Raw genomic sequence first — 27,331 nt, 5'->3', positions numbered from 1 at the left:
TTAAACATTTTATTTTCATGCTATCAAACAATTTTTTTTGCAAACACATCTTCAATAAAGAATTAATATTAATAAAAAGTCACTACCTCCAAGTTACCTGCGGAGTAGACAACCCAAAATAATTTTTAGATATTAGACTCAGATTTCATAAGGCTACTCTTAAAGACGGTAGCAGTTTAAATCCCTCAGCGGTAACACAGTCTTATGGATAACGGGCTGTTGCATCTAATCCCTTAAAAGGTGTTTCCGGTTGGTAAGGTAACCTGATATCATCAACGTCTGATCAGCAAGACCTCACTCTCTGTCTCGATATCGCCGATCTCCTACAGTTGTAGTACGTACATGTAAGTACATGTACATGTGTTCGATAATTTGTGCTGCTAAAATCAACTTGGCAAAACATAAAGTAACATCATTAACTTTTTTGTAATTAGTCAAAAATATGTCCGAAAAAGCCGTTGTTGCTCCAGTAGCTGTAGAAGTAGAACGTCTGTTTGTGTAAAATCAGTTTTATTGCCAAAAAGATAGGGCTTGTTTCAGGGGAGTAATACAGTTTTTGCTAATGCGAATCATCTATTTATATAGGCTAGCGTGTCAAGGTTAGTCCTTCAAACTATAAAAGCCTACTATCTTATTCTCTGTAAGACACTACGTTGAACACTACGCTACGTTACGATAGAATGCTAACTTACTGTATACATGTTATAAAGTGGCCTTTTTGCAATTTGAGAAGTAAGTAAATGTAACATAACATAGTTGCACAACAAAGTTTTAATACTAATTAGCAGCAGTGTTCCTTGTTGTTAGCACATCTCAACCTGTAGGCGCAAGCATTTTACCACAAGTCTCGCCAATGACACTAAATTGAGGATTGATAAAAGCATTTTACAAGAGATTTTACATTTAACCTTGAACAGTTTTCGATAGAATATACGGCTCAGGCCTTTTCCCAAAATGCATTTTGTGGTGCTGGAAGTTTTCAGAACCTGTTTTTTTTGTAAAATAAAAGCTTTTCGAATGTTTTTTTTTTGCTTTTTTTAGCCAGATTTTAAAGTTTGTCAGATTTAAATTTAATACAAGTAAGGATAACATTCATATTAGCATTGCCTTTACTAGTCTTAAGACTTTGTCAAGCCTTCCGTGTCCGCCGTCATTTGTGACAAGCTACAATCTTTATTTCTATATTCATTTGAATTAGATATATTTACATACAGCTAAAAAATTAGTGTTGGTATCTCTGCAAAGAGCAGATGAATGCAGTAGTTAAGATGAGTATGTATTAGTAAAATTAGAATAGAAAGATTGTCTGAATTTAATAGTTGTTTATGTGTTCAAATTCATAAATTATTTATACAGTCATACTGCTACATATGAGCCTAATAAGTTTTTCTCATATAAAATAACTAAATAAAAATTGATCCGTTAACATTTCCTGAAAATCCTCTATAACAGGATATTACGGCGGAAAACATGGTTTAATTGTTCTAATTCACAACCTACACTCACAAAATAACACATATCTATGTAGTGGTTATGACATCTGCAATAAAATGTAACATTATCGCCTGCAGTACTGTATGAAGCTCTTACCTTCAATTGAGGGAGAGCAACACATTCGGCCCGCTACACTTTTGGGATACTGTGTAGCATATCACTTTAACTTTAATGAATTTAGCTTACTATGAATACTCTTAGAAGTAAGTTTCAATTTAACACTTGGTGTGCTACTTGCGATGGTCAACTATTTTTATCCTTTTATACCTTTCTTATTAGTTAGCTGACATCTGCTTTGTCTTGTGCTAGTCTGATCAGTCAATTGATGTCTGGTGAGTCTTGTAGTTGTCTGATCAGTCAACTGACGTCGGCTGAGTCTTGTGCTAGTCTGATCAGTTAACTGACGTTTGCTGAGTTTGCTAGTCTGATCAGTCAACTGACTTTTGCTGAGTCTTGTACTAGTCTGATCAGTCAACTGACGTCTGCTGAGTCTTGTACTAGTCTGATCAATCAACTGACGTCTGCTGAGTTTTGTGCTAGTCTGATCAGTCAACTGACGTCTGCTGAGTTTTGTGCTAGTCTGATCAGTCAACTGACGTCTGCTGAGTTTTGTGCTAGTCTGATCAGTCAACTGACGTCTGCTGAGTTTTGTGCTAGTCTGATCAGTCAACTGACGTCTGCTGAGTTTTGTGCTAGTCTGATCAGTCAACTGACGTCTGCTGAGTTTTGTGCTAGTCTGATCAGTCAACTGATGCTTTAACACTGGCTACTAGTTCCTATGGTCTTAAAAGTATTGCTTTCTGGTTAAGTTAGTGTCTCCTTTACTATCTTACAATTAGTTAATTAATAAACTGCTTAAATCCCAAGCTGTTGGATGTTGTCACACTTTGTTCAGATCTGACTTTTAACATCTTTTAGGGAAGTTCTGTAATGGTTTGCAGCGACACTATCTTTTTCTAGTCTAGACTACACTTCACTTTGTTGAGGTGCTTGCATGACATATGTAATGTATATGATTTATAAAAAAATATTTCAAATCAAGCATTTTTTAGTTTAACACTTAATGCCTATCTGATCGACACTATCACTATTTTAACAATATTGACTACTTACAAATCGGTAGTATTTAATTTCTTAAATACTGCTGATCTTATGGGGAGTTTTTTTAGAGACAACATATTAAACAAAAACATGTTCTAAAGAAATCTGAAGCCACTTCAAATAATTCTATACTGATTAATCACTCGGCCCTAACATTTACGGCAAAGCATTTAGCAGGAGAAGATATCATCTCAAATTGTGGCTGGAAATATTTGATTACCATTGCAGCTTTAATATATTCTTCATGGGTGGCCTGAGCTGCAAGGCAGTATGCCAACAGCGGTGAACTTCAAGGTGTGGCTGGCTCACTCTAGGCTTTTTAATACTAATTAGTATTAAAAACATAGAGTGAGCCAGCCGCACCTTAATAAGGCCATGTGTTTAGAGTTTGGATTGTACGCAAACAGCTCATTTATCCGTTCTCTCAAGAAATGGTTGGCTTGTAGTATCTCGTTGTCTAGCAACCGTGAATGACACTGAAATAGATCGTATAGTTGCATAGCAACTATGTCATGTTGATTTTTGTTGCTAGACAACCACAATGTGTTAGATTCCTTTCCTAAAGTTTTTTTTTTCAATACTTTCTATATCATGGGATTGGAATCCTTTTTGCAAGTTGATTGTTAACAGCGGAGAGGATGAGTTTACTTTACTGAAGATGCCATCTCACACTTCAGCACTATCCCCCCCCCTCCCTTCCCTCCCCCCTCTCCCGCATATAGATTATAATGCTGTGGCTCTTTATCTATCTTATGTCTTTCATCTGCAAATTCTTTCACATTCTCAGGCATGACTCGCTTCGATGAATAGCTAACTTCTTCTGCTTCAATTAGCTTCTTATACATAGCCATTGTTGTAGTTGTAGTAGAAGTCGGTCAGTGAGTCATGAGTTATGATGCAGTCGATCATAATTTAGTCCTACGCATCTTGTTATCGACTGTATGGCCGCCCTTTATTTCTACTGCCATTACCTGTTGGTATACCTACCATTAGAGTATTTTGTCCAATGCAAAGAACAAAATACTTGTATCTCACTTCCTCAAAGGTTCTGACCGAGTCCGCTGCCAGTGCATCTTTGCTCATATCCGTACCTTTTTCAGATGCCGGCGCATTGACTTAATTTCTCTGTCACCAATCTACCTTTTTGTTTTTATTCCAGCTTCACGACACAACCAACATATAAAACTCAATATATATTTGAAACAAAATAATGGCGAGAGAAGATCTTATTAGAAAGGAGCGACCCAAAAGCGTTTATGACAATGTCGAGTACAATCCAAATCGTCCACCATCTTGGCAATACTACCGATGTATGTCCATCGTTATCAAGATATTTGAGTTGGTAAGTTATAGGCTACATTTTGGTATAATTACATGAGTGACGAGTCTGAATGATCCTCGCATGTGAGTAAAAAGAAAAGTGACTATTTTCAAGTATATAGTAATACTAGATGAATGCCTAGGTAATAAAAAATAAAAAAGTCTTGGCACAGAACATTGATTTTTAATCCATCATTATTTTTGACGTCATCACCTCGTTTGCACATGCGCTCGTCTACGAAAAAGCCGCCATCTTTGTAGAAAACGATCGTCATTCTCTTGATTAATAGTATTTTTCGGTGCTGTTTTGATACTAAAATAAAAAATTTGCTAGCAAAAGCATTGTTTGCAATAATTAATTGCAGAAAGAATCTTTACTGTCCATAAAGTTGGCAAACAACGATAGAATGACGTCACGAAAAAACGAAGGATTAACATTTAACAACAGTTACCATTCTAACTTTCAAACTTCGCAGCATGAAAAAAGTGTTTTGTGCAGTTTAAATGAACTAAGAAAAAAAATAGAACTTTTGCAAACAAAGTTTCTTCAAACAAAAATAGTTTAATAGAAAATAAAAACAACTGTAAAGGTTTTCAAACTTTGTCAAACAACTGTAACTTTCCGACTTCATACAGTATCATGAGGAAAATGTTTAGTGCATATCAAATAAATTGAGAAATAAGATGAAACAACTATAAAAGTGTTTAAATATAAAAGTGAAATAATTAGCAAGTAATAGCTAAACTAAGTCTGTTTTGTTACGATTACGATGAAAGATGATTCGGTAATGATACAATTAGTACGAACTGAGAAGACAATAAAAATCCTGAATATGTTGAATTGGTAATAACAATTCTTGCATAGAAGTGTATGGGTGTGTGTAAAAAAGATTACTGTTCCACCAGAAGCTATTCATCAAAACTTTGCATACAACGATACTGGTACCTCTCGATACTGGTACAAATGTAAAAATTAGATATCGGATCGTCTTTGTTTGGCCGAATGGAGAGAGAATGTAGAGGCAATTCCCTCTCAAGATAATACAGTTGTTCGCGTGAAAAGTATTATCCTTTCTTTACAGATTTAGGAATTGAGCCTTACAAAAACCCGAGAATAGAAGTGTAACGCACATTTGAAATTAAAGCGACAAATTTAAAAATTACAAATTAAAGTAGGTAATTGAAGCACAAAATTAGTTTTTAAACTATATTTTTAAAAAAAATTCAAAAGGTGATATCAGCTAATCAAAAATGCTCATTTGGCATGCACTTTAGCACCGTATACCATGTGCATACGTATGCACATGTATGCATGTGCATACGTATGTGCACATGCATACATGTGCACATACACATGTGCACATGTATGCATGTGCATACGGTATACAGTCCATGATAATAAGGGCTGTATAGCTCAGCAATTGAGCTCGTGGTTTGAGAATTGCAGTTGCAATTATGGTGAGTTCAAATCTATCACGCAGGGAGCTTTTAATTTCAAGATTTTAATAGCTATAACAAGCAGGCAGATATCCGAACAAATGATGACAAACTTTGATTTTTATATATATTATATATATATTATATGTATAATTGTTATTAAAAGTGTTTGTTTGAAAAAATCAGCTTAAAAGTAGACTTTTAAAGCCGAGATGATGAGCATCTCTGTTACAGTAGTTGACAGTTTTTAGCTGTTCACTAGTATTTCACTGTTGTTTCTATCAGCTAGCAATAGTCAGTCATCATACTGATATATATTAATTAGTATAATGTTGAGATAGCCTTATTCTCTCATTAATTCTCATTTTAGATATTTACTGGGCTGGTCTTTGGTTTTGCTTGCGTTTGGTTTGAAGAAAAAAGCCAAGATGCTAGCTATGGTCCATCTGCGTGGTGCCTTCTCGCAGCCCTCCTCTCCATTGTCATAACCTGCATCATTTTCCTCTGCCTCATCTGCTGCGTCGGCTGGATGATCAAAAAGGCTTCTGGATGGTTCTGCTTTGTAAGTCCGTTTAGTGGCAGTTCTCATTTATCTCTTGTTACTCAGTCATCGTATATTCTAAGGCAGCAACCACGGCAGCAACCATGATAGGCATTTTAAATACACTCATTATTCTTTGTTAGCCATAATTATGATGCATAATCATTTTATAAAGGTCTACACTAGTTAGCCTACTACCCCCACACTAGATATAGAGGCCTACACTAGTTAGCCTACTACCCCACACTAGATATAAAGGTCTACACTAGTTAGCCTACTACCCCACACTAGATATAAAGGCCTACACTAGTTAGCCTACTACCCCCACACTAGATATAAAGGTCTACACTAGTTAGCCTACTACCCCACACTAGATATAAAGGTCTACACTAGTTAGCCTACTACCCCACACTAGATATAAAGGTCTACACTAGTTAGCCTACTACCCCACACTAGATATAAAGGTCTACACTAGTTAGCCTACTACCCCACACTAGATATAAAGGTCTACACTAGTTAGCCTACTACCCCACACTAGATATAAAGGCCTACACTAGTTAGCCTACTACCCCCACACTAGATATAAAGGTCTACACTAGTTAGCCTACTACCCCACACTAGATATAAAGGTCTACACTAGTTAGCCTACTACCCCACACTAGATATAAAGGTCTACACTAGTTAGCCTACTACCCCACACTAGATATAAAGGTCTACACTAGTTAGCCTACTACCCCCACACTAGATATAAAGGTCTACACTAGTTAGCCTACTACCCCACACTAGATATAAAGGTCTACACTAGTTAGCCTACTACCCCCACACTAGATATAAAGGTCTACACTAGTTAGCCTACTACCCCACACTAGATATAAAGGTCTACACTAGTTAGCCTACTACCCCACACTAGATATAAAGGTCTACACTAGTTAGCCTACTACCCCACACTAGATATAAAGGTCTACACTAGTTAGCCTACTACCCCACACTAGATATAAAGGTCTACACTAGTTAGCCTACTACCCCACACTAGATATAAAGGTCTACACTAGTTAGCCTACTACCCCACACTAGATATAAAGGTCTACACTAGTTAGCCTACTACCCCACACTAGATATAAAGGTCTACACTAGTTAGCCTACTACCCCACACTAGATATAAAGGTCTACACTAGTTAGCCTACTACCCCACACTAGATATAAAGGCCTACACTAGTTAGCCTACTACCCCACACTAGATATAAATTGTTCGATAAAATCACCAGTTCAAAGCCATTGTCAATTATGCTCTATTTTCAGTTGCAAAAAGAATTAGGATAATGGTAGGCGTCGTATTTTTGTTAAGTTTTTAAACAAAGTATGCTCAAGAACAATATAATTAGTCAACAATAATATTATACAGCCATACCTCGCCGTACAATGGCTTTAACATGAAAAAAATTGAGATACGAACAAACTTTTAGCAAGTTACTACCTTGAGACATGAGAAACCTTTGAGATACGAGTCGGCTCTCAATGACCATTAATTGGCCAAGTATGCGAGAGGCCGCTTCCGAGAACAGCATCCGGGTGTCTTTCTTGTCGCACCAGTTTAATAAAGTTTTAATAAGGTCGGCTAAAAGTTATAGTGAAAGCATCGCAAAAAGCATCTAGCCGGAAACGAATAATTAAAAAATTAAGGCATTGACAAAAGTAAAGTTTAGTAAAATGTTTTAATAAAAGGTTTTAATTTAGCTTTGAGTCTGTGTGTTTAGTGAGCCTGATGTATTTAAGTTAAATTGAAAGTTTATGTTACGCGGCGTCACAAAGAGTCTAGCGTACCGAGCATGTCGCTGTAAAGTCTCACCTCCGTTAGTCACTGCGTCTGTCTGGAATGGAGGACCTTCATGGCTGTACACAGTAATTTTACATTTTATTGTGGATCATAGTCACTAAATAGCTAACTGTTTCACTTTGTGAGCGTGAGTACTGAATAGCAACAATTAATAACACGTTTTTCCATCATATTACCCTGTTAATAGGTAGTTTATTGTCATAGTATTTACGGATTACTTTGTCTTTAATTACTTTGTATGTGAAATATTGCTTTGGCATACAAGCGCACTGACATACAAGCTCACTCTCAGAATGCATTAAGCTGATATGTCGAGGTGTAACTCTAATATAATTAGTCAATATGGTGCGAGCAATGGGCAACATGCTGATTTGGTGTCAAAGTATTTTGAAACCATCTGCTAAAAACAGCTTGTGAAGGAGCAGCATGCGTAGCTACTGCTTTAGACTGCTCCTTACGCTAAACGATCTCATTAGCTGTTTAGGTTTAATTAACTTTGCTTCTTGTGTAGAAATAGTATTAGTCATGATTGTTGGCTGATATTTGCTAATTGGTTAACCTACTGTGCAGAGCGGGTCTCCTTGATCTAGCCTATTATTACTGACTAATGGTGATGAGTTGCCTCGTGTTACGGCACCCAGCAGCACCTTGTTAAATAAAAGACTGTTTTTACAGGAGTTCTTCCTTTACATATTCATGATAATCCTTTGGTTTATCACCTCGATGGTCTCCCTCATTTATGCTGTCAAGTACGACGCTGTCTACTATCTGGTCTGCGTCTGCGTAAGTATTCTTCTAACGCTATATAAACACTCCTTGATTTACAGAGTTGCTCAGCTCCTCTTTCAGCGCCTTAGTTTTAGTTTTAAGATGAGATTTGGTGAAACATGCAGTTGCGTCATCATTTTTGCATCGCTGCCACCATTAACAGCATTAATCATTTGAAGATATCGTAACTGTAATAGCCACACAAATATCTGATAACACAAGCCAACAGCCATTTACAAACTTACACAACATTTGATTAGGTTTATTAACAAGTATCCGTATTTGTCTATCATTTGCGATTGTTTTTAGTGTTTGAGGTGACCTGACTGTCAGGATGTTTCAAGATTAAAATCGACAAAACATGATCATGGTTAAAATGCTCAGATCAATGTAAGGTGCGTTTATGACATCTATAGTTGCAAAACCGACCTGGATGCAATAGCCGATATGAACTATTGCAACAATGGCAACTACTGATGTCACTTCGCACGTATTTTACTTCTGAGCATTTTAACCGTATTCAAGGTTTGTCAATTTCAATCTTAAAACATCCTGGTAGTCAGATCACCTTAAGCATAAAAACATTCGCAAGGGATAGAAAAATATTAATACATTCTGATAAAATCTACTAAAATTTGGTACAAATTGGTATCTTTATTAGGTTTTAATTGGATGATTTTCAAAAATGGCCAATTTCTTTCATTTCCTATTTGTGTGAAGGAAGGATTTCTTGTACGCACATCTTGTTGAGGGCACTAGCAATTGGTTTAATTGCTAAAACAGCAATTCGTAGTGACTGGTATACTGTAGAACCTCAGTTCTCAAACATAATCCGTTCCAGAAGGTTGTTGGATAACCAAGTTGTTTGAGATCCGAAACAATTATTTCCATTAGAATTAATGTATGTAATTTTAATCCGTTCTAAGATAAGATGACAACTTCGGTAAAGTATTTTTTTAACATTTTATACCATAAACTGTACTGTATACTACATACTATAAATAAGAACGGGTAGATATAGATCGTGTTTAACATTAATTTTCTATCTATGATGATAAAAAAAAAAAAAGTAGACATTTCGAATGTCTTGCTTTTAAAACATCGAAAACATTAAAGGTTAATATACAATACCAAAAATTGCAAAAATTGATAATGAAACAGTGAAAAATACAACAGATCCGTTGCATCAAAAATCGTGTTACAAAGAAAATATTAACAGCAATGGCACCGTTTACTTCACATATTTGAAGAAGAATCCTCCTCCAAAACAATTTAGGGTAACTCGACTCGAGGAGTTGTCTCCCTAGAAAATATCTTCGGTAGAGGAACATCGTCCGAGATGGTTCCTTCCTTTTTGTAAAGAATTTATGAAGCGCAACTTGCTTCTCCCTTTGTTAACGAATGTTTCCATGCTGTTTCTGGAGCTGTACTGAACGTTTACTTTTAATGCACATGCCCGGTTTGGTCGAGAACCGAATTGATGTTCGACATCCGAGACAAACAAATCTCAATTTTTTTGTCAAAAACCGAATTGGTCGAGAACTGAAGCGTTTGAGAACCGAGGTTCCGCTGTACTTCTATAACCATTGCTCGATATTCACTGCAGGATGTATAAATATGGCACAGACCTTTTGGGTATTTGTGGAATCTGTTTCGACCTTGCCTTTTAATTGTCTGTCGTGTTGGGTAACCAAAACATTTAACGCTACGACTAGATAGGGAAAGTGCATTAGAATGTGGGCCAACAAGAGCACTTTTGTTTTGTGTTCACTCATTGGTTAATTTTCGGCACTGACGTCATACGTCTACACGTATGTTTGGCTATAAAAATGGTTTCCTTTTGTCACAACTCGAATCTTGCATCCAGAGTGTTTAGTCTCCAAAACAGGTTTTTTTTGTTTTTTAACACGAAAATCATTACTGAAAAATGTCATGATTATATTGTTCTAAATAAATATAATTTTAAAATGCGGTCAGTTAGCCTCAGAAGCTTTTAAACATTGTTTTATTTTGCTAGTTGTTTTACAGGCTTTTTGCTGTTGTTTAATTTGAATATGATGCTCAACTGCGTTCAAGCATGAATTTTACGATTACACATTCGAGGGATTATTCTTGTTCTTTCAGGTCTTCAGTTTCTTTGCTCAACTTATGTACAGCGTTGACTGTAACATGCAGTTTGTCTACTGGAGGGAGTCTAAGAGGCGAAACATTTATAAGCATTCACAACCAATGGGCTCGGAGTAACCTTGATTGAACCTTCAATCTCACCATGGATGCTGTTTTGTTAGGTCTATAATTGTCTTGCAATTTGACCTATATATTACATATGTGACTTCGTGGATACCAACTACTTGCTGCACATCAGTTAGCTATATACACTCAGAACACTACACAATCATAGTATCTGGAAGCATTTAATGACAGTTTCTTATCGGCAACATTTGTCTGATTTAAAGTGGACACAACTCCAATTAAAGCCCTAGACTTAATAGACTTCTGCTTAGTGCTTTATCTGTAGATTCGGACAGGCTGTAGTGTGTCTTTTGAGAGTTTAGAATTACTTTCATGTGCTGCTTTTTAAATGCATATTAGCACTTTTGTTTATGATCTGAACTAATAAGCTTGCTCTGCTTTGGTTTTAGTTTAGTTGTTTTACTTTGAGTTGTCTTCTCGTGTAGTGAGAGTACAACTCGACGTTTGACTCATTCTTACAAAGTACTCTGTGATAACCATTGCTGTATATACAGATAATTGGCTAAACTGCTATTTTGACATCACCTAACTTCGTAATGATATTTTTACACTTACTAGAATTTATAGTTTGTTGCTTTTTATATTTATGTATTATATACAATATATAGTATTATGCTTTTACGCCATGCCTCAAAAAAGTTGCTGTTCTCATGTAGCATTTAGTCATTTTTTTCCAGTGACCTCCTCACCAGCTTGAGTTTTTTATGCATTTCCTTCTCAGAAAATCTGACAAAAATGTAATAATTTTGAAAAGTTACACTGAGTGATAATTTATAGATGAATACATCAGAATCACTTGAGTGTTTTGTTACAATCTGCTTTGTATTTCATTGCAAGCTTCCATATTTGCATATTATATATAAACACCTAAATACTAAGTGTTTATATATAAAGCTGTATTAGTACTTACAGACTTGGAGATCTAACTGATTGACCTGTAATAATTTTGCAAACTCAAGTTTTTGGATGTTGCACCATGATCCTCGCTGCACCTGTTCGCTCTCATGTTTATCTCGCTGATTATGTAACAAATACGATTCGCATCACCCTTAAATCCGATGAACAACTACTGTAGTTGCAAATCAAACCTCAGCAATGCTTGTCACGACGGTCTCGATCTTTGCTCTCTTATTCTCTGCCACTCAAAGCTTTCTTTTCAGTGACTTTGGAAGCAATGTGAAATTCACTCTTCACCGCAGGTAAATTATACTGATCAAAAGAAAAGGATATCTATAGCCAGAATGCCAGAAATATTTTTCAATTTGCTTGCATATGTTAAGATAGAATATGCAGTTGCCCTGGAGTAGTATTTATCAGGTTAATGTATGTATATAAATTGCTATATATTGTAAATATGTTCACTCTCATCAGTTCAGATAGTACCAAGGTCATTATTACACGAGCAATCACCTCTACGCTTATATGCAATCCTTTTATAAATTTACTTCTCTCATTAATCTGTACATTTTCTGGCATCTGCAGACTTAAAACTTTTCAGATATTCTCCTAGCAGCCTGTTCAAAGAACCAGAAAATTAACAACTACAATGAACCACACTTTGAACATGTGTTTCAATTTATGAACTTTTTGTCACTACAACCTTCAATTCAATATCCTGACTCCTCTCCAATTCTCTTAGATTAAAGAGTATTGCGGAGGAGCCAACTTTTAAAGCATGTTTGTTCAACTCTCTCAATAATTCCTGATTTCTATCTCATCTGATTTTGTTTACTTTCTTTTGATGATTACCATTGCCAATAAAAGATTATACATACTTCTATGGCATTTCAGTTGGGTATTTGCCATAGTAATGCAATTACACCCAGAGGGGTAGCAGCGCTGCTGCAGTTACACCCACAGGGGTAGCAGCGCTACTGGAATTACACCCAGAGAGGTAGCAGCGCTACTGGAATTACACCCAGAGGGGTAGCAGCGCTACTGCAATTACACCCAGAGGGGTAGCAGCGCTACTGCAATTACACTCAGAGAGGTAGCAGCGCTACTGCAATTACACTCTGAGAGGTAGCAGCGCTACTGCAATTACACCCAGAGGGGTAGCAGCGCTACTGCAATTACACCCAGAGGGGTAGCAGCGCTACTGCAATTACACCCAGAGGGGTAGCAGCGCTACTGCAATTACACCCAGAGGGGTAGCAGCGCTACTGGAATTACACCCAGAGAGGTAGCAGCGCTACTGCAATTACACTCTGAGAGGTAGCAGCGCTACTGCAATTACACCCACAGGGGTAGCAGCGCTACTGCAATTACATCCACAGGGGTAGCAGCCCTACTGCAATTACACCCAGAGGGGTAGCAGCGCTACTGGAATTACACTCAGAGGGGTAGCAGCGCTACTGGAATTACACCCAGAGGGGTAGCAGCGCTACTGCAACTACACCCAGAGGGGTAGCAGCGCTACTGGAATAAGAGAGGCAACAAATAAAGTATCGAGGGTGAAAAATACAAAATGTTTTATTATAATAATTATGAGTCTTTATTCAGTGACAGAAAAAATCTTTGATCTAATGGGGCCCTCTCGGTAAAATAAGAATGTCTTGGAAACCCTTATTTAGCTAAAGCTTATTTAAACTCTTTTCTGAAGTTTTAAATGAAGAAATTGTTTTCATTTGATTCGTTTGTTATACAGAAGTAAACAGATTAGTGGAGAGACAAGTGTAACCAATTTGGTTCAACCTTTGCTTTTCAATAAAGCAAAGAAGAAAGCAATTACCCTGACAGAGCCATGGTGCACACACTTACCTTAGAACAAACAGAGCTGTATTGCACATTATCACCTTATCAGACAGATCTGCATTGCACACACTTACCTTAGAACAGACAGAACTGTATTGCATGTACTTACTTTAGAACAGACAGAGCTGTAGTGCACACACTTACCTTAGAACAGACAGAGCTGTAGTGTACACACTTACCTTAGAACAGACAGAGCTGTAGTGCACACACTTACCTTAGAACAGACAGAGCTGTATTGCATGTACTTACCTTAGAACAGACAGAGCTGTAGTGCACACACTTACCTTAGAACAGATAAACTTTGCTCCGAGAGGCTCAACTTTGTTTGTTATAACATGACAGTTGTATAATAGAATGTGATCCCATGTAGGCTTTTTCCAACTAAATTTAATTTTGGTTGTGCCTGTTTTAGTAACACGGCCAGCAAGTATTTAGTTTCCTCATCAGTGTAATAGCTCAGACTCTGTCAATTACAGGCTCAAAGTAAAGGGATAACTTCAAACCTAATGGTTAGACTGCGCTCATAATGTCTCTCTTTTGTAGAAATGCACACTCCAAGCAAGTTAGACCAACCAGTCTCTATGGCGCATCGTCGTTTGACCCAAAGGCTATGACTTATTTTATTATCCATGGATGGAATGGTGGTAGTGACGATGGTTGGGCAACTGAAATGAGAACTGCTTTACTTCAAAAGGTTAGTCAGTTTTATAAGACAGGTGAGTTTCTAAGGCTTTGCGAGTTGAATGGTTTGCTATTTTAAAGAAAGAAGCGAAGAGTGTGTGATAAAACACATGTTGTGCTTAGCCCTGAGATGACCTTAGCTTGCATCCTGTCAGCGTTTTCTAACAGATATCTACTGTCTTATCAACAGATGTAATGTGTTTATCGTTGTCATTTGCTTACACAGTGAAAGTTTACTTTTCTTTCTTTAGACAAGGTCAGAAATATTGCCTAATGTAATAAGGCTATATATATTGATATATAACTTTATTTGGTTGATTAAATGGGGTGTTAAGCTTACCATTATTTTTACCAAACCAATCTTAATGTTTCCGCATCGGTTTTCCCAAAAGCTCATAAGCTTTTTCATGGGTGAGCTATTTCATAGGTTTTCAGCATCTACCATCTCTCCTATATTGGTTTTTTCTCTACATGTATAATCCATGTTTTCATCTCCTATATTGGTCTTTTCTCTACACATATAATCCATGTTTTCATCTCCTATATTGGTCTTTTCTCTACACGTATAATCCATGTTTTCATCTCCTATATTGGTCTTTTCTCTACACGTATAATCCATGTTTTCATCTCCTATATTGGTCTTTTCTCTACACGTATAATCCATGTTTTCATCTCCTATATTGGTCTTTTCTCTACACGTATAATCCATGTTTTCATCTCCTATATTGGTCTTTTCTCTACACGTATAATCCATGTTTTCATCTCCTATATTGGTCTTTTCTCTACATGTATAATCCATGTTTTCATCTCCTATATTGGTCTTTTCTCTACACGTATAATCCATGTTTTCATCTCCTATATTGTTCTTTTCTCTACATGTATAATCCATGTTTTCATCTCCTATATTGGTCTTTTCTCTACACGTATAATCCATGTTTTCATCTCCTATATTGGTCTTTTCTCTACACGTATAATCCATGTTTTCATCTCCTATATTGGTCTTTTCTCTACATGTATAATCCATGTTTTCATCTCCTATATTGGTCTTTTCTCTACACGTATAATCCATGTTTTCATCTCCTATATTGGTCTTTTCTCTACATGTATAATCCATGTTTTCATCTCCTATATTGGTCTTTTCTCTACATGTATAATCCATGTTTTCATCTCCTATATTGGTCTTTTCTCTACATGTATAATCCATGTTTTCATCTCCTATATTGGTCTTTTCTCTACATGTATAATCCATGTTTTCATCTCCTATATTGGTCTTTTCTCTACATGTATAATCCATGTTTTCATTCATTTTCTTCTGAAACTCCTGGCAGTAATCAGAGCATTTCAATTTGTTTACATTTAATTTAAGCATTAGCTTTCCTTTGCTTTGCTACCTTTGTGATCTCACATTAAACATAAGCTTTGCACAGACCGAGATATGATCTGTGTCACAATCAGCACTCTCATGACTCTGGTGTCAAATACATCATTCAGATCTAATTGTCTCGTTATGGGATAGTCTAACAGGTGCCTGCACATTGACCTTGGGTGCATCCAGGTAGTTTGGTGATGTGTCATGACAAAACTCGCCTGTCTCAGCATGACAGCATCATAAATAATGGATACACTTACTTTTGGAGTAGTAGGTCGAAGAATGAGCTTGGGTGGGAGGACTGCCTTCTCCCAAACTTCCTTGTTTTTGCATTTGTGTCACAGGTTTCAAAATCCTGTGTAAACGATAAATTATTGATATTTACCCTTCCAGACATGACAAACACTGTTTTCTATTCCATGACACAAACATACTACATCTACCATCATATATTTCATTTTATAAACTTTCTGTCTCTGTTACTACAATATACAATTCACTAACCCGACTCCACAATACTATTAGATTATCAACTTTTAAAACACGTTCGCTCAACTCGCTCAACAATTCTTTATTTTTGTATTTTTGTTTTTACTGTTTTCTTTATTTCTTTTGACATGTAATAAAAAACATCATTTTATTAATAATTACCAATGTCAATAAAAAGTTATACATATCCAATAGAATTATTACAATTATTAATTTACAATGTTTTGTTGAAAGTTACGGTGTGAAGCACTCCTCTTTCCAACTATCGCACTAGTAAAATATGCAAAGTAAATACTTGTACAACCTATTGCACCTGCCAACAGCATAAAAAGGAATGCTATCATGCTATATTAGATGTAAGTGTATGAAGGGTAATCACTAATCAACTCTATAGCTATAGAAGTCGTGTTCCCTAACAGTATATAATATATTACACAGACACGATAACTCTAACAGCACCTTCCATTTGCAAATGTTTTTAGGGTTTTCATTGTATCGGCTGAAGTAACGATAGGCTTTTAAGTTACATTGTTAATGGCCCTTTTTAAAATCTTGGTGCTCTCTCTCTCTCAACATTCTTTAATTCTATGCCCTGCATATCCACTAATCCTGTTCCTGATAGTCCAACATGAGACAAGTCACTGTATATCAGTATTGTAATTGAACATAAAAACAGGGCAGTGCTTAAGTTGCTCAACAATAAACTTGAACAATTAGATGGAATGAGGTAAGTTGATGGAATGAGGTAAGTTGATGGAATGAGGTAAGTTGTGAACTCAGAACGAGAGTTCTCATTTCAAGTCTCTCAATCACCCAGAGATTTCTTCAATGCTGCCTTTCATACTGAATGAGAGGAAAACGATAAATGAGCTCAAGTAAGTGCTTCAAAGTTCTTTCATTAACCCCAAGAAAGAATAAGATACGGTAGTTGTATTCTCTTACAGTTTGATGCCAATGTCTTCTATGTGGACTGGTCAAAATGGGCAACCACCTCAAACTACTTTAAAGCAGCAGCCAAGTGCAGTGATGCTGGAGAAGCTCTGGCATTATTCATCAACCAACTTGAAAGTAAGAAGGGTGCGAGTATGGCAAAGGTACATCTGATTGGACACAGCCTGGGTGGTCAGGTGAGCGTTTGGTGCTAGGAAAATGAGTGATATACATTATATTGGACACAGCCTGGGTGGTCAGGTGAGCATTTGGTGTTAGGACAGTGAGTGATATACATTATATTGGACACAACCTGGGTAGTCAGGTAAGCATTTGGTGTTAGGACAATGAGTGATATACATTATATTGGACACAGACTGGGTGGTCAGGGGAGCATTTGATGTTAGGAAAGTGAGTGATATACATTATATTGGACACAGCCTGGGTGGTCAGGTGAGCATTTGGTGTTAGGACAGTGAGTGATATACATTATATTGGACACAGCCTGGGTGGTCAGGTGAGCATTTGGTGTTAGGACAATGAGTGATATACATTATATTGGACACAGCCTGGGTGGTCGGGTGAGTAGTTGCTACATTTATTTGTTGCAGAGTTTTCTAGTAAACCTAGAGGGCTAGAAACAAATATTAGTCAATTGCCGTGCTTTTTGCATGGTTGGATTTTTGGGAAGAGCATAACTTCCATTGTACGTGTATGTTGAAGTAAGCAAGCAAATATTTGCTAAGGGGTTAATATCTTTGCATATGTATGTTTATCAAACTAGTAAGCTATTCGTGTTTCAGTCAAGGTGTGAGACCTTCAACTGCCCCTCTTTCTGTAGTTAGCATGGCAGACGAGTGTGCCATCCAAACTTAGTAATAGTAACTACAAATATTTATAGTAATAGTAATTAGTAATAGTAACTACAAACTGTCACATTTTTATTCCGATGATCCGACTGAAATCTTAATTTAAAGCAACAAACTTTAACTTTTTAAATTCCCTCAGTTAAATCTAAAACATAGGTTAGATATTATAACCTACAACAATACCATCCTGTTTCTAATCTGTCATGTTTGAGGTAGAAGCTTATGACTGTGCAACAATGCTAAAAGTCTAGATCAGACCTGTTTTTTAAAGACTTTCTTGATGCCATCTTCCTTGAGAGAAAGATTTTCAGTGCAGAGAACAGATGTAAGTTCTGGCAGTTCTATACTCCCCCGGTGTAGTCAAGCTTATGGTATACTTCAGGTTGCAGGATTTGCAGGAGCTAAAATTCAGTCACCAAAGTTAGCTAGGATCACTGGCCTTGACACGAGTGGAATCGGCTTCCAGTGCTTGTTCAGCGGCGAAAACTGTCTTGATCCTTCAGATGCAACCTTTGTTGATGAGATTCACACGCTGATATCGGCACTGCCAAGAGGCCACGCTGACTTTTATCCTTTACCCGTCCGTGAGTAGTGTCATCACCAAAAGTAGTCACAGGTGCAATTTTGACATAAAATTTGTTTAAATTCCAGCACAGTACAACTCGAGCTGAAACTTGGCCTTGGATTTGATAGGGCAACTTTATGACTTAGATGTCTTCTATAGGTGTCAGACAAGAGCATCTTTATGACTTACAATAGGTTTCTATAGCTGACTGTCTAGAGCATTTTTATGACTTAGATGTCTATAGCTGACTGACAAGAGTAACTTTATGACTTAGACGTCTATAGCTGACTGACGAGAGTAACTTTATGACTTAAATGTCTATAGCTGACTGTCTAGAGCATTTTTATGACTTAGATGTCTATAGCTGACTGACAAGAGTAACTTTATGACTTAGACGTCTATAGCTGACTGACGAGAGTAACTTTATGACTTAAATGTCTATAGCTGACTGTCTAGAGCATTTTTATGACTTAGATGTCTATAGCTGACTGACAAGAGTAACTTTATGACTTAGACGTCTATAAATGACTGACGAGAGTAACTTTATGACTTAAATGTCTATAGCTGACTGACAAGAGTAACTTTATGACTTAGATGTCGATTGCCGACTGCCAAGAGCAACTCTATGACTTGCATGTCTATAGCCACAGTCAAGATTGTTGTTGTCTATCGGTGAGTTGATCATATGCTGTGAGTATGTAATAAAATTTATAGTAAATGCTAGGGCTCGAACGTTACAGATTATTAAAATCAGGTAAACAACAAAATGAAAAGGAGACATTGAATATGCGACTCTAAGTGGGACTTACACAGCTTAAACTGCATCTGATTTGAGTTATGCTGAGGATCTCAAAGAATATACATGTGTTGGTTTATTTACAATGCATCACTGACGAGTGGAATAAAAGTTATTCTTATTGTTAGAGGCTGCTCAGAATGTTAAATTGTTAAACGGTTGTTGTTAAATTGGTTAAATTGTTAACTATAAATCTTTTTAAATTTTCAAGTAAATCCGATTTTCTGTCAGTTTTCTTATTAGTTTTCATCGGATGATGAACTCTGTGCAAGTAGTAGGACCTATACGTGTATACATGAAGTATACATGTATACACGTAGTATAAATGTATACAAGTAGCATACACAATTGTATGGTTCAGATAAATAGTAATATTTGAATAAGATATGATTTAGAATAATAATCATACATAACTAGTTACCAGCTAGGTGAATTCTTACGATTTGTAAATCTTTGATTTGCATAACTGCATGTTCTTCCTCAAATAGAGTGCTATAGAAGAGTATAAATGGTCGTCAAACTTTTAACCTGTTTAATTGTCGTACTTGGGATAACTATAGGTCGATGCTTATCATTACTGTACAAAGTTGTCGATCCAAACTGCAGTCAATTTTAAACTTTACTAAACCAACCAGAGACTTTCATATAGAAAGTTTATTTTTGCCAAACCCTGGAATGGCTAGTGGAAGCTCAAAGGTGAGTAATTCTGTTTCAGATTTGTTGAAAGTCGCCATCTCGACTAAGATTGTGAACGCCCACTTCCTCGCCATTGATTATTTCATCAAATCAATACAGTCTGGAAGTTGTTCTTTCAAGTCCACAAAATGTACCTCGCAGTTGACATACATGGTGAGTGTGTCCTTGCTATGTTTGGTGCAACCGTGGCCATATCGTTGGTCCAGCTGTAGCCATATTGTTATTGCAGCTGTAGCCATATTGTTATTGCAGCTGTAGCCATATTGTTATTGCAGCTGTAGCCATGTTGTTATTGCAGCTGTAGCCATGTTGTTATTGCAGCCGTAGCTGTATGGTTATTGCAGCCGTAGCCGTATTGTTATTGCAGCCGTAGCCATGTTGTTATTGCAGCTGTAACCATGTTGTTATTGCAGCCGTAGCCATATTGTTATTGCAGCTGTAGCCATGTTGTTATTACAGCTGTAGCCATGTTGTTATTGCAGCTGTACCCATATTGTTTGGTGCTGCTGTTGCTATAATGTTGGTAAAGCTGTGGCCATATTGTCAGTGCAGCTGTGGTCATGTTGTGGCTGCAACCATGACCGTATTGATTGGTAGGTTAAGCTGTAGACATATTTTCAGTGCAGCTTTGACCATATTGGCTTTTTAAAACTTGTAATTGTTGCCAATACAGTATTTTTGTTTGAAATATTCAGCATCTGTAGAACTGCGTTACACGACTCATGGATTGCTTTTATTGCAACAAAATCAAATATCATTGCAGGATGGAAAATGCACAGGAAACCAGGATAACCACGTTGGATTCTACGCTACGAAGCCATCAAGCAAACCCCCTAATAAGTTTTACATGAATATTGATATTGACAAGCCTTGCTAAGTGTTACTTCAGCATAAACTATGCTCTGCTTTTACAATTTGCAAAAAGATGGCTTATAAAGTAATTTCTAACATATAAAACTATATATTTGCTGGCAGCACACCACATATAACATATATCAACTATAAAAACGAAAAAACACCATATAGCTAACAAACGTGAACGTTGTCAACTAATCCTGAACGTGTATCTATACTTGCACTCTAGAAAGACGTGCACCTTGATCTATTGGATACAATGGGAGTTGTTTCCACAACAGCTTTGTTCCCCACACTATCCAAGATCTGAAAATCAAACAGTAGTTACATGTACTAAGGAAAAGCTGGCAAAGCAGGTTTTGCCACACCCATCAACCACTGTACCCAAATAGCATCCCATATGCCTGTAACTTTCACTAGCGCCGATTCATACCAAATTATGGGGCTCTCCACATGTGGTCTTCAGAGATGCTTAAGAGGTGGTCTGAAGAGATGCTTAAGAGGTGGTCTGAAGAGATCCTTAAGAGGTGGTCTGAAGAGATGCTGGCAGAAATGTAAATCGGCATTAGTTGATTTAATGTACAAATAATGTAAATGGTGCAACCTATATTTGCGGTTAAACATCGCATTGTTTCTATATAATGTACATACATATATATACATATATATATGTATATACAATATATATATATATTTCTCAAAGTATACCGTATGTCTGTTGACCTGTGGACCTGTCATTCCGACTATAGCTACTAAAATCTTGGAATAAAGAATCCATACCAAAAAAGATTTGACCTCAGACCCTCCCTTTCACCAGCCTGACGCCGTACCAATTAGGCCACAGAGATTGATTTATTAGCTAGCCGATATATGTCGCTATATGGGAGCAAATATCCAACGGCTTTGCGCGCTACGCAGGGTGATTGCGTAACGCCACTGAGACGAATTGCTCTCATTAGTAAGCGTACGCAAATTTTCCATTGGCAATGTGCCAGGCTAATAGCAAGTGGCAGGCAACTCTCATTACTTTTCATTGTTTATAAGCTGATTTTATTACTCGGGCAGCACAGCTAGTTATATTATATCCGTAAGAAGAGCCTCGACATTCTCTCTCCGTTTGGTTCGACAAAGACATTACGATATCTCATTTTTACATTTGTACCATTATAGAAAGGTACCAGTATAGTCATATTCAAAGTTTTGATGGAGGCTTCTGGTGGAACAGTAACCTTTTTTAACCGTAGTAACCGACTAAGTAATTGTTATTATTAATTCAACATATTCAGGTGTTTTATTTTGTTTTCTCAGTTCATATTAATTGTATCATTACCAAATCATCTTTTATTGTAATCGTAGCAAAACCGACTTAATTTAGCTATTACTTGCTAATTATTTACATTTAAACACTTTTATAGTTGTTTTACTTTTTTAATTTATTTGACCAGCGCAAACCATTTTTTTCATGATATGAAGTTTGAAAATTACGGTTGACAGTCTGAAAACCTTTACAATTGTTTTCATTTTCCCCTTAATTCATTTCGACTACACAAAACACTTTTCTCATGATATGTAGTTTGAAAGTTAGAGTGGCAAATGTTGTTACACGTTAAATACAAATAAATGTTGTTATATGTTAAATACAAATAAATTTTCTGTCCTGAGACTTTTATTACCTGGGCAACACCGGGTAGTACAGCTAGTTTCTATATAAAGCTCAAAGTTTGTCGTTGTCTGTTCAGATATCTGTTGCCAGTTATAGGTATTGAGATCTTGTAATGAAAAGTTCACTTCGCATTGGATTTGTACTCACTGAGATTGCAATCGAAAGTTTCTAACCACACATTTAACCACTGAGCTACACAGTCGTTAGAACTCTCTCGCTTTTATCATATGCCGTATACCCCTTACTCAATTGCACACGCTAAATGACATATTAATTGATGTATTGCGCCCACTGGTTACGATGACCCTGTTATAAAATATTTTTCACACAACTATGAAACACGATGGTTTTTCATTCTGGCCATACTAAGGCGAATTTGTTTTATACATCATACAATATTAACAATAATGTCTCTCAAAATTGAAATTTAGCGATTGTTGTACGGATTACGATGAAATAACAAAAATGTCGATATGCTATTTTGTTGGTAGCTCAGTTCAGTGGTATCCGTCACGGTACAAGAAATTTCGCAAACAGATAAGTGATAACATCTAATTTAAAAGTTTACTAAAATACATACTAAAACTTCCATAAAGTATGTGTTTACTAAGCAAAATTCATTTAAGTTAGATTCAGCGTTTATGTTACACAACTGTCTTAACAGGCAAGAACTCTGCACGTAGTACAATGTAATGTTACATATTCTTGCAGGTCATAACCGCAAAACGCACAGAAGTTATTGTAGGTAACTATAGTTACTAAGGTTAATATGTTATTCGGTTCTATTTTTTAATGATGATGATTTTCATGACTTTTACCAGGAGGTGTTTGTATTAGATAATTACTATGGGTCTCTATGTCACTCTGTAAGTCTATACGATATTGTTGCCTTATGATGCCAACGCTGACACGAACTAAACTCATATAATTGTTTACCAAATAATTTTTGATTGTAATAGTAGCAAAACGGACTATATTTAGCCATTATTTGCTAATGATTTAACATTTACATTTAAACACCTCTACAGTTTTTCATCCTCACCCATTTTAACAAAGCACTTTTTTCATGGTATGAAATTTAAAAGTAGGACTGGTAAATGTTGTGTATGTTAGAAAAATTTTTTTCTGTTCAAAGACTTTTTATTACTCGAGTAACGGCGGACATGCAGTAGAATGCACGTCTTTACAAATTGTTTCATGAATAAAAAGTTGTTAAAATTTAGTTCATAGCCACAATCGCTGAGTGCATGCCCAACGATTGTGACGGAAACAACAAGCAACAGCAACAAATTCTTTGTTTCTCTGTAGTTGAGCACCATTTTATATACTACAGAACTGGCCCTGTTGCTGCTTTTTATGTTCGGGCCTGCTTCTGAGTTGTGGTCTCTCACATACGCGTTTGTACTTTGACCTTGCCGGATTGCCTTGTACTTACGCCTTGTACTTTAGGTTTGCCGGATTTTCTTTGGTGAGGTGGTTGCCAAAGTGTTTGTATAGCTTCCTCAATCTTCTTCTATTTATATACATGTATATAACTCTCAGTGTTTGTTTGTCGCCTCTGTCATCTGTGTGTCATCTGTCCAGTTATAGCAATAGTTTTACCGATGAAAATCACCATCGTACTGGATATGAACTTGCGACATTCAAATTGCAAGTCTACTAGCAAGCATGCGTCACCACAAGGTTAGGCTTTTCTATTACACCCATTCCTCTTACTGCATAAGCGCTCTACTGTATAAGCGCTCTACTGCATGAGCGCTTTTACTGCATAAGCGCTCTTACTGCATAAGCGCTCTACTGTATAAGCGCTCTTACTGCATAAGCGCTCTTACTGCATGAGCGCTCTTACTGCATGAGCGCTCTTACTCCATAAGCACTCTTACTGCATAAGCGCTCTTACTGTATAAGCGCTCTTACTGTATAAGCGCTCTTACTGTATAAGCGCCCTTACTGTATAAGCGCTCTTACTGCATAAGCGCTCTTACTGCATAAGCGCTCTTACTGTATAAGCACTCTTACTGCATAAGCGCTCTTACTGTATAAGCGCTCTTACTGCATAAGCGCTCTTACTGCATAAGCGCTCTTACTGTATAAGCGCTCTTACTGCATAAGCGCTCTTACTGCATAAGCGCTCTTACTGTATAAGCGCTCTTACTGCATAAGCGCTCTTACTGTATAAGCGCTCTTACTGTATAAGCGCTCTTACTGCATAAGCGCTCTTACTGCATAAGCGCTCTTACTGCATAAGCGCTCTTACTGCATAAGCGCTCTTACTGCATAAGCGTTCTTACTGTATAAGCGCTCTTACTGTATAAGCGCTCTTACTGCATAAGCGCTCTTACTGTATAAGCGCTCTTACTGTATAAGCGCTCTTACTGTATAAGCGCTCTTACTGCATAAGCGCTCTTACTGCATAAGCGCTCTTACTGTATAAGCGGTCTTACTGTATAAGCGCTCTTACTGTATAAGCGCTCTTACTGTATAAGCGGTCTTACTGTATAAGCGCTCTTACTGCATAAGCGCTCTTACTGTATAAGCGCTCTTACTGTATAAGCGCTCTTACTGCATAAGCGCTCTTACTGCATAAGCGCTCTTACTGCATAAGCGCTCTTACTGCATAAGCGCTCTTACTGTATAAGCGCTCTTACTGCATAAGCGCTCTTACTGCATAAGCGCTCTTACTGCATAAGCGCTCTTACTGCATAAGCGCTCTTACTGCATAAGCGCTCTTACTGTATAAGCGCTCTTACTGCATAAGCGCTCTTACTGCATAAGCGCTCTTACTGCATAAGCGCTCTTACTGTATAAGCGCTCTTACTGTATAAGCGCTCTTACTGCATACTCTTACTGCTTTACCTTTAGCTTTACCTTTAGCTTCACCTTTACCTTTGTGTTTATTAGGCTAAATTCATTTAAGTTAACTTCATTGTTTATGTTTTATATCTGTCTTGAAGGTAAAAACTGTATGTACGATATGTACAACACGTAGTACATTGTACGTAATGTCACATTTTATTGCAAATCATAACTACTAAATACACTAAAGTTACTCTATGTAAGCATAGTTAATAAAGTTGGCATATTATTTTGTTACTAGTTTTTAATATGTACATCAAACTTTGATGATTTTTACCAAGGGGTGTTTGCTTTAGATAATTACTATAGGGGTTTCTATACCCCTCTATACGACATTTTCGTCATACGATGCCCACACTGAAACAAATTAAAATTGTAGGACGAGGGTCTGTTGTATTACCTTTTGTGTTTATTATTTTTTAAATATCTTTAAAAGCTAATTTTTTACCACTGGATATTCTTTTAATTTGCAATTTTCAAATGGGCAGTTTTTATTTCAAGTATGCCGTTACACTCGTATTTACGGCTTTGGTAAATGTGTAAAAGCAACATGCCCTTATGGCACACTAGACTGCCCGGTACTAGTGATTATCATAAGTGTCCTATTACCTGCTAACGTTTCCATGGATACACACAAAAAATAGTAGAATTATCATCAGAACAATAAAAACGCGTATGGATGTAAATATTATACTTCATAATAGAAATATGATAACTACAAGCGTATAATTTACAGCCTCATCTACTAATAATCAGTCTGCTGCCGCAGTGACATTCAATATTTGAGATAAGTTTCAACGAAGCAAAAACAGAGAAAATTTTCAGAGATTAACAGATGTGCACTCGATCTAATAAAAATATTATTGTCCGACTTCCATGTCAACCAAGATACTCTACATGTATATACAATATATACATGTATAGATACTATACATGTATATACAATATATACATGTATATATACTCTACATGTATATACAATATATACATGTATAGATACTCTGCATGTATATACAATATATACATGTATAGATACTCTACATGTATATACAATATATACATGTATAGATATTCTACATGTATATACAATATATACATGTATAGATACTCTACATGTATATATCGTATATACATGTATAGATACTCTACATGTATATACAATATATACATGTATAGATACTCTACATGTATATACAATATATACATGTATAGATACTCTACATGTATATACAATATATACATGTATAGATACTCTACATGTATATACAATATATACATGTATAGATACTCTACATGTATATACAATATATACATGTATAGATACTCTACATGTATATACAATATATACATGTATAGATACTCTACATGTATATACAATATATACATGTATAGATACTCTACATGTATATACAATATATACACTCCCACATCAATGAATCAGGTTATGTAAGCTTACTAATTCATCAGAAAGTGCATGGCCAAGCAAAAAGTTGTAGGAACAGCCATAATGGGGCTTTCAAAATATTTATATAACAAAATTTAATGGCCACAAGCGGTAGGCGAGGAGGCTCTTGCATCCTCAATCAGATACCCTGCAGGAGTGTTTATGAGACTCACTTTTCAACTCCAATAGAAATATTCACCTCTAGACCTCGTCTATCAAGTAATGGTGAGTTTAATATTACATGACCTTTCATATAGCGAGTGATGTTGGTGTCACATGTCTAACCATAGGCTATGCTCCCTCCATGATGTCCTTGTATACTGATTGGATGTGTAGTCACCAGTCAAATTGCTAGCAACAACTCCGGTTCAGCACAAGACAGCTATTACGTATTCAGCACAAGACAAAGATGTTTATACAATTCCCATCTCTGGTAAAAGACAACTGTACGCAGAACCCACTCGCGAGTGGCTAGTCAGCGCTGACTTCCGCAACAGCTTCAACCAGAACCTCTGAGCATGTGGCAATGGTGTCCTTTCAGTACTTAGCAAAACGAGACTAAAATGTGCATAGAGTAATTTAATAAAATCATAGGATACCAACATTGTTTGCCTAA

General features: G+C 36.5%; 2 protein-coding genes across 2 annotated transcripts; both read left to right on the top strand.

Moving 5' to 3' along the window:
* Window positions 1-237: 237 nt before the first annotated feature.
* On the top strand, window positions 238-11,369 carry LOC137406240 (uncharacterized). Its single transcript, XM_068092777.1, has 5 exons — window positions 238-344; window positions 3,755-3,937; window positions 5,723-5,914; window positions 8,403-8,510; window positions 10,620-11,369. Exons 2-5 carry the CDS (start codon window positions 3,806-3,808, stop codon window positions 10,737-10,739), a joined length of 552 nt encoding a protein of 183 aa, XP_067948878.1. The 5' UTR covers window positions 238-344; window positions 3,755-3,805; the 3' UTR covers window positions 10,740-11,369.
* Window positions 11,370-11,839: 470 nt separating this feature from the next.
* LOC137406501 (lipase member H-like) lies at window positions 11,840-20,794 on the top strand. Its single transcript, XM_068093080.1, has 6 exons — window positions 11,840-11,947; window positions 14,046-14,196; window positions 16,986-17,168; window positions 18,223-18,424; window positions 19,917-20,050; window positions 20,661-20,794. Exons 1-6 carry the CDS (start codon window positions 11,844-11,846, stop codon window positions 20,772-20,774), a joined length of 888 nt encoding a protein of 295 aa, XP_067949181.1. The 5' UTR covers window positions 11,840-11,843; the 3' UTR covers window positions 20,775-20,794.
* The last annotated feature ends 6,537 nt before the right edge of the window (window positions 20,795-27,331 follow it).

This window comes from Watersipora subatra, chromosome 10 (assembly GCF_963576615.1).
Source record: "Watersipora subatra chromosome 10, tzWatSuba1.1, whole genome shotgun sequence".
Taxonomy (NCBI): Eukaryota; Metazoa; Bryozoa; class Gymnolaemata; order Cheilostomatida; family Watersiporidae; genus Watersipora; species Watersipora subatra.
Note: the sequence above shows the minus strand (reverse complement) of the source record. Positions and strands in the feature narration are given on the sequence as shown.

Excerpts from the sequence above, each read along its gene's own strand:
- LOC137406240 (XM_068092777.1), top strand. The coding sequence starts at position 3,806 with ATGGCGAGAGAAGATCTTATTAGAAAGGAGCGACCCAAAAGCGTTTAT. Across the intron at positions 3,938-5,722 it reads TTATCAAGATATTTGAGTTG|ATATTTACTGGGCTGGTCTT; the intron begins GTAAGTTATAGG and ends TTCTCATTTTAG. Across the intron at positions 8,511-10,619 it reads ACTATCTGGTCTGCGTCTGC|GTCTTCAGTTTCTTTGCTCA; the intron begins GTAAGTATTCTT and ends TTGTTCTTTCAG.
- LOC137406501 (XM_068093080.1), top strand. The coding sequence starts at position 11,844 with ATGCTTGTCACGACGGTCTCGATCTTTGCTCTCTTATTCTCTGCCACT. Across the intron at positions 11,948-14,045 it reads AAATTCACTCTTCACCGCAG|AAATGCACACTCCAAGCAAG; the intron begins GTAAATTATACT and ends TCTCTTTTGTAG. Across the intron at positions 20,051-20,660 it reads CCTCGCAGTTGACATACATG|GATGGAAAATGCACAGGAAA; the intron begins GTGAGTGTGTCC and ends ATATCATTGCAG.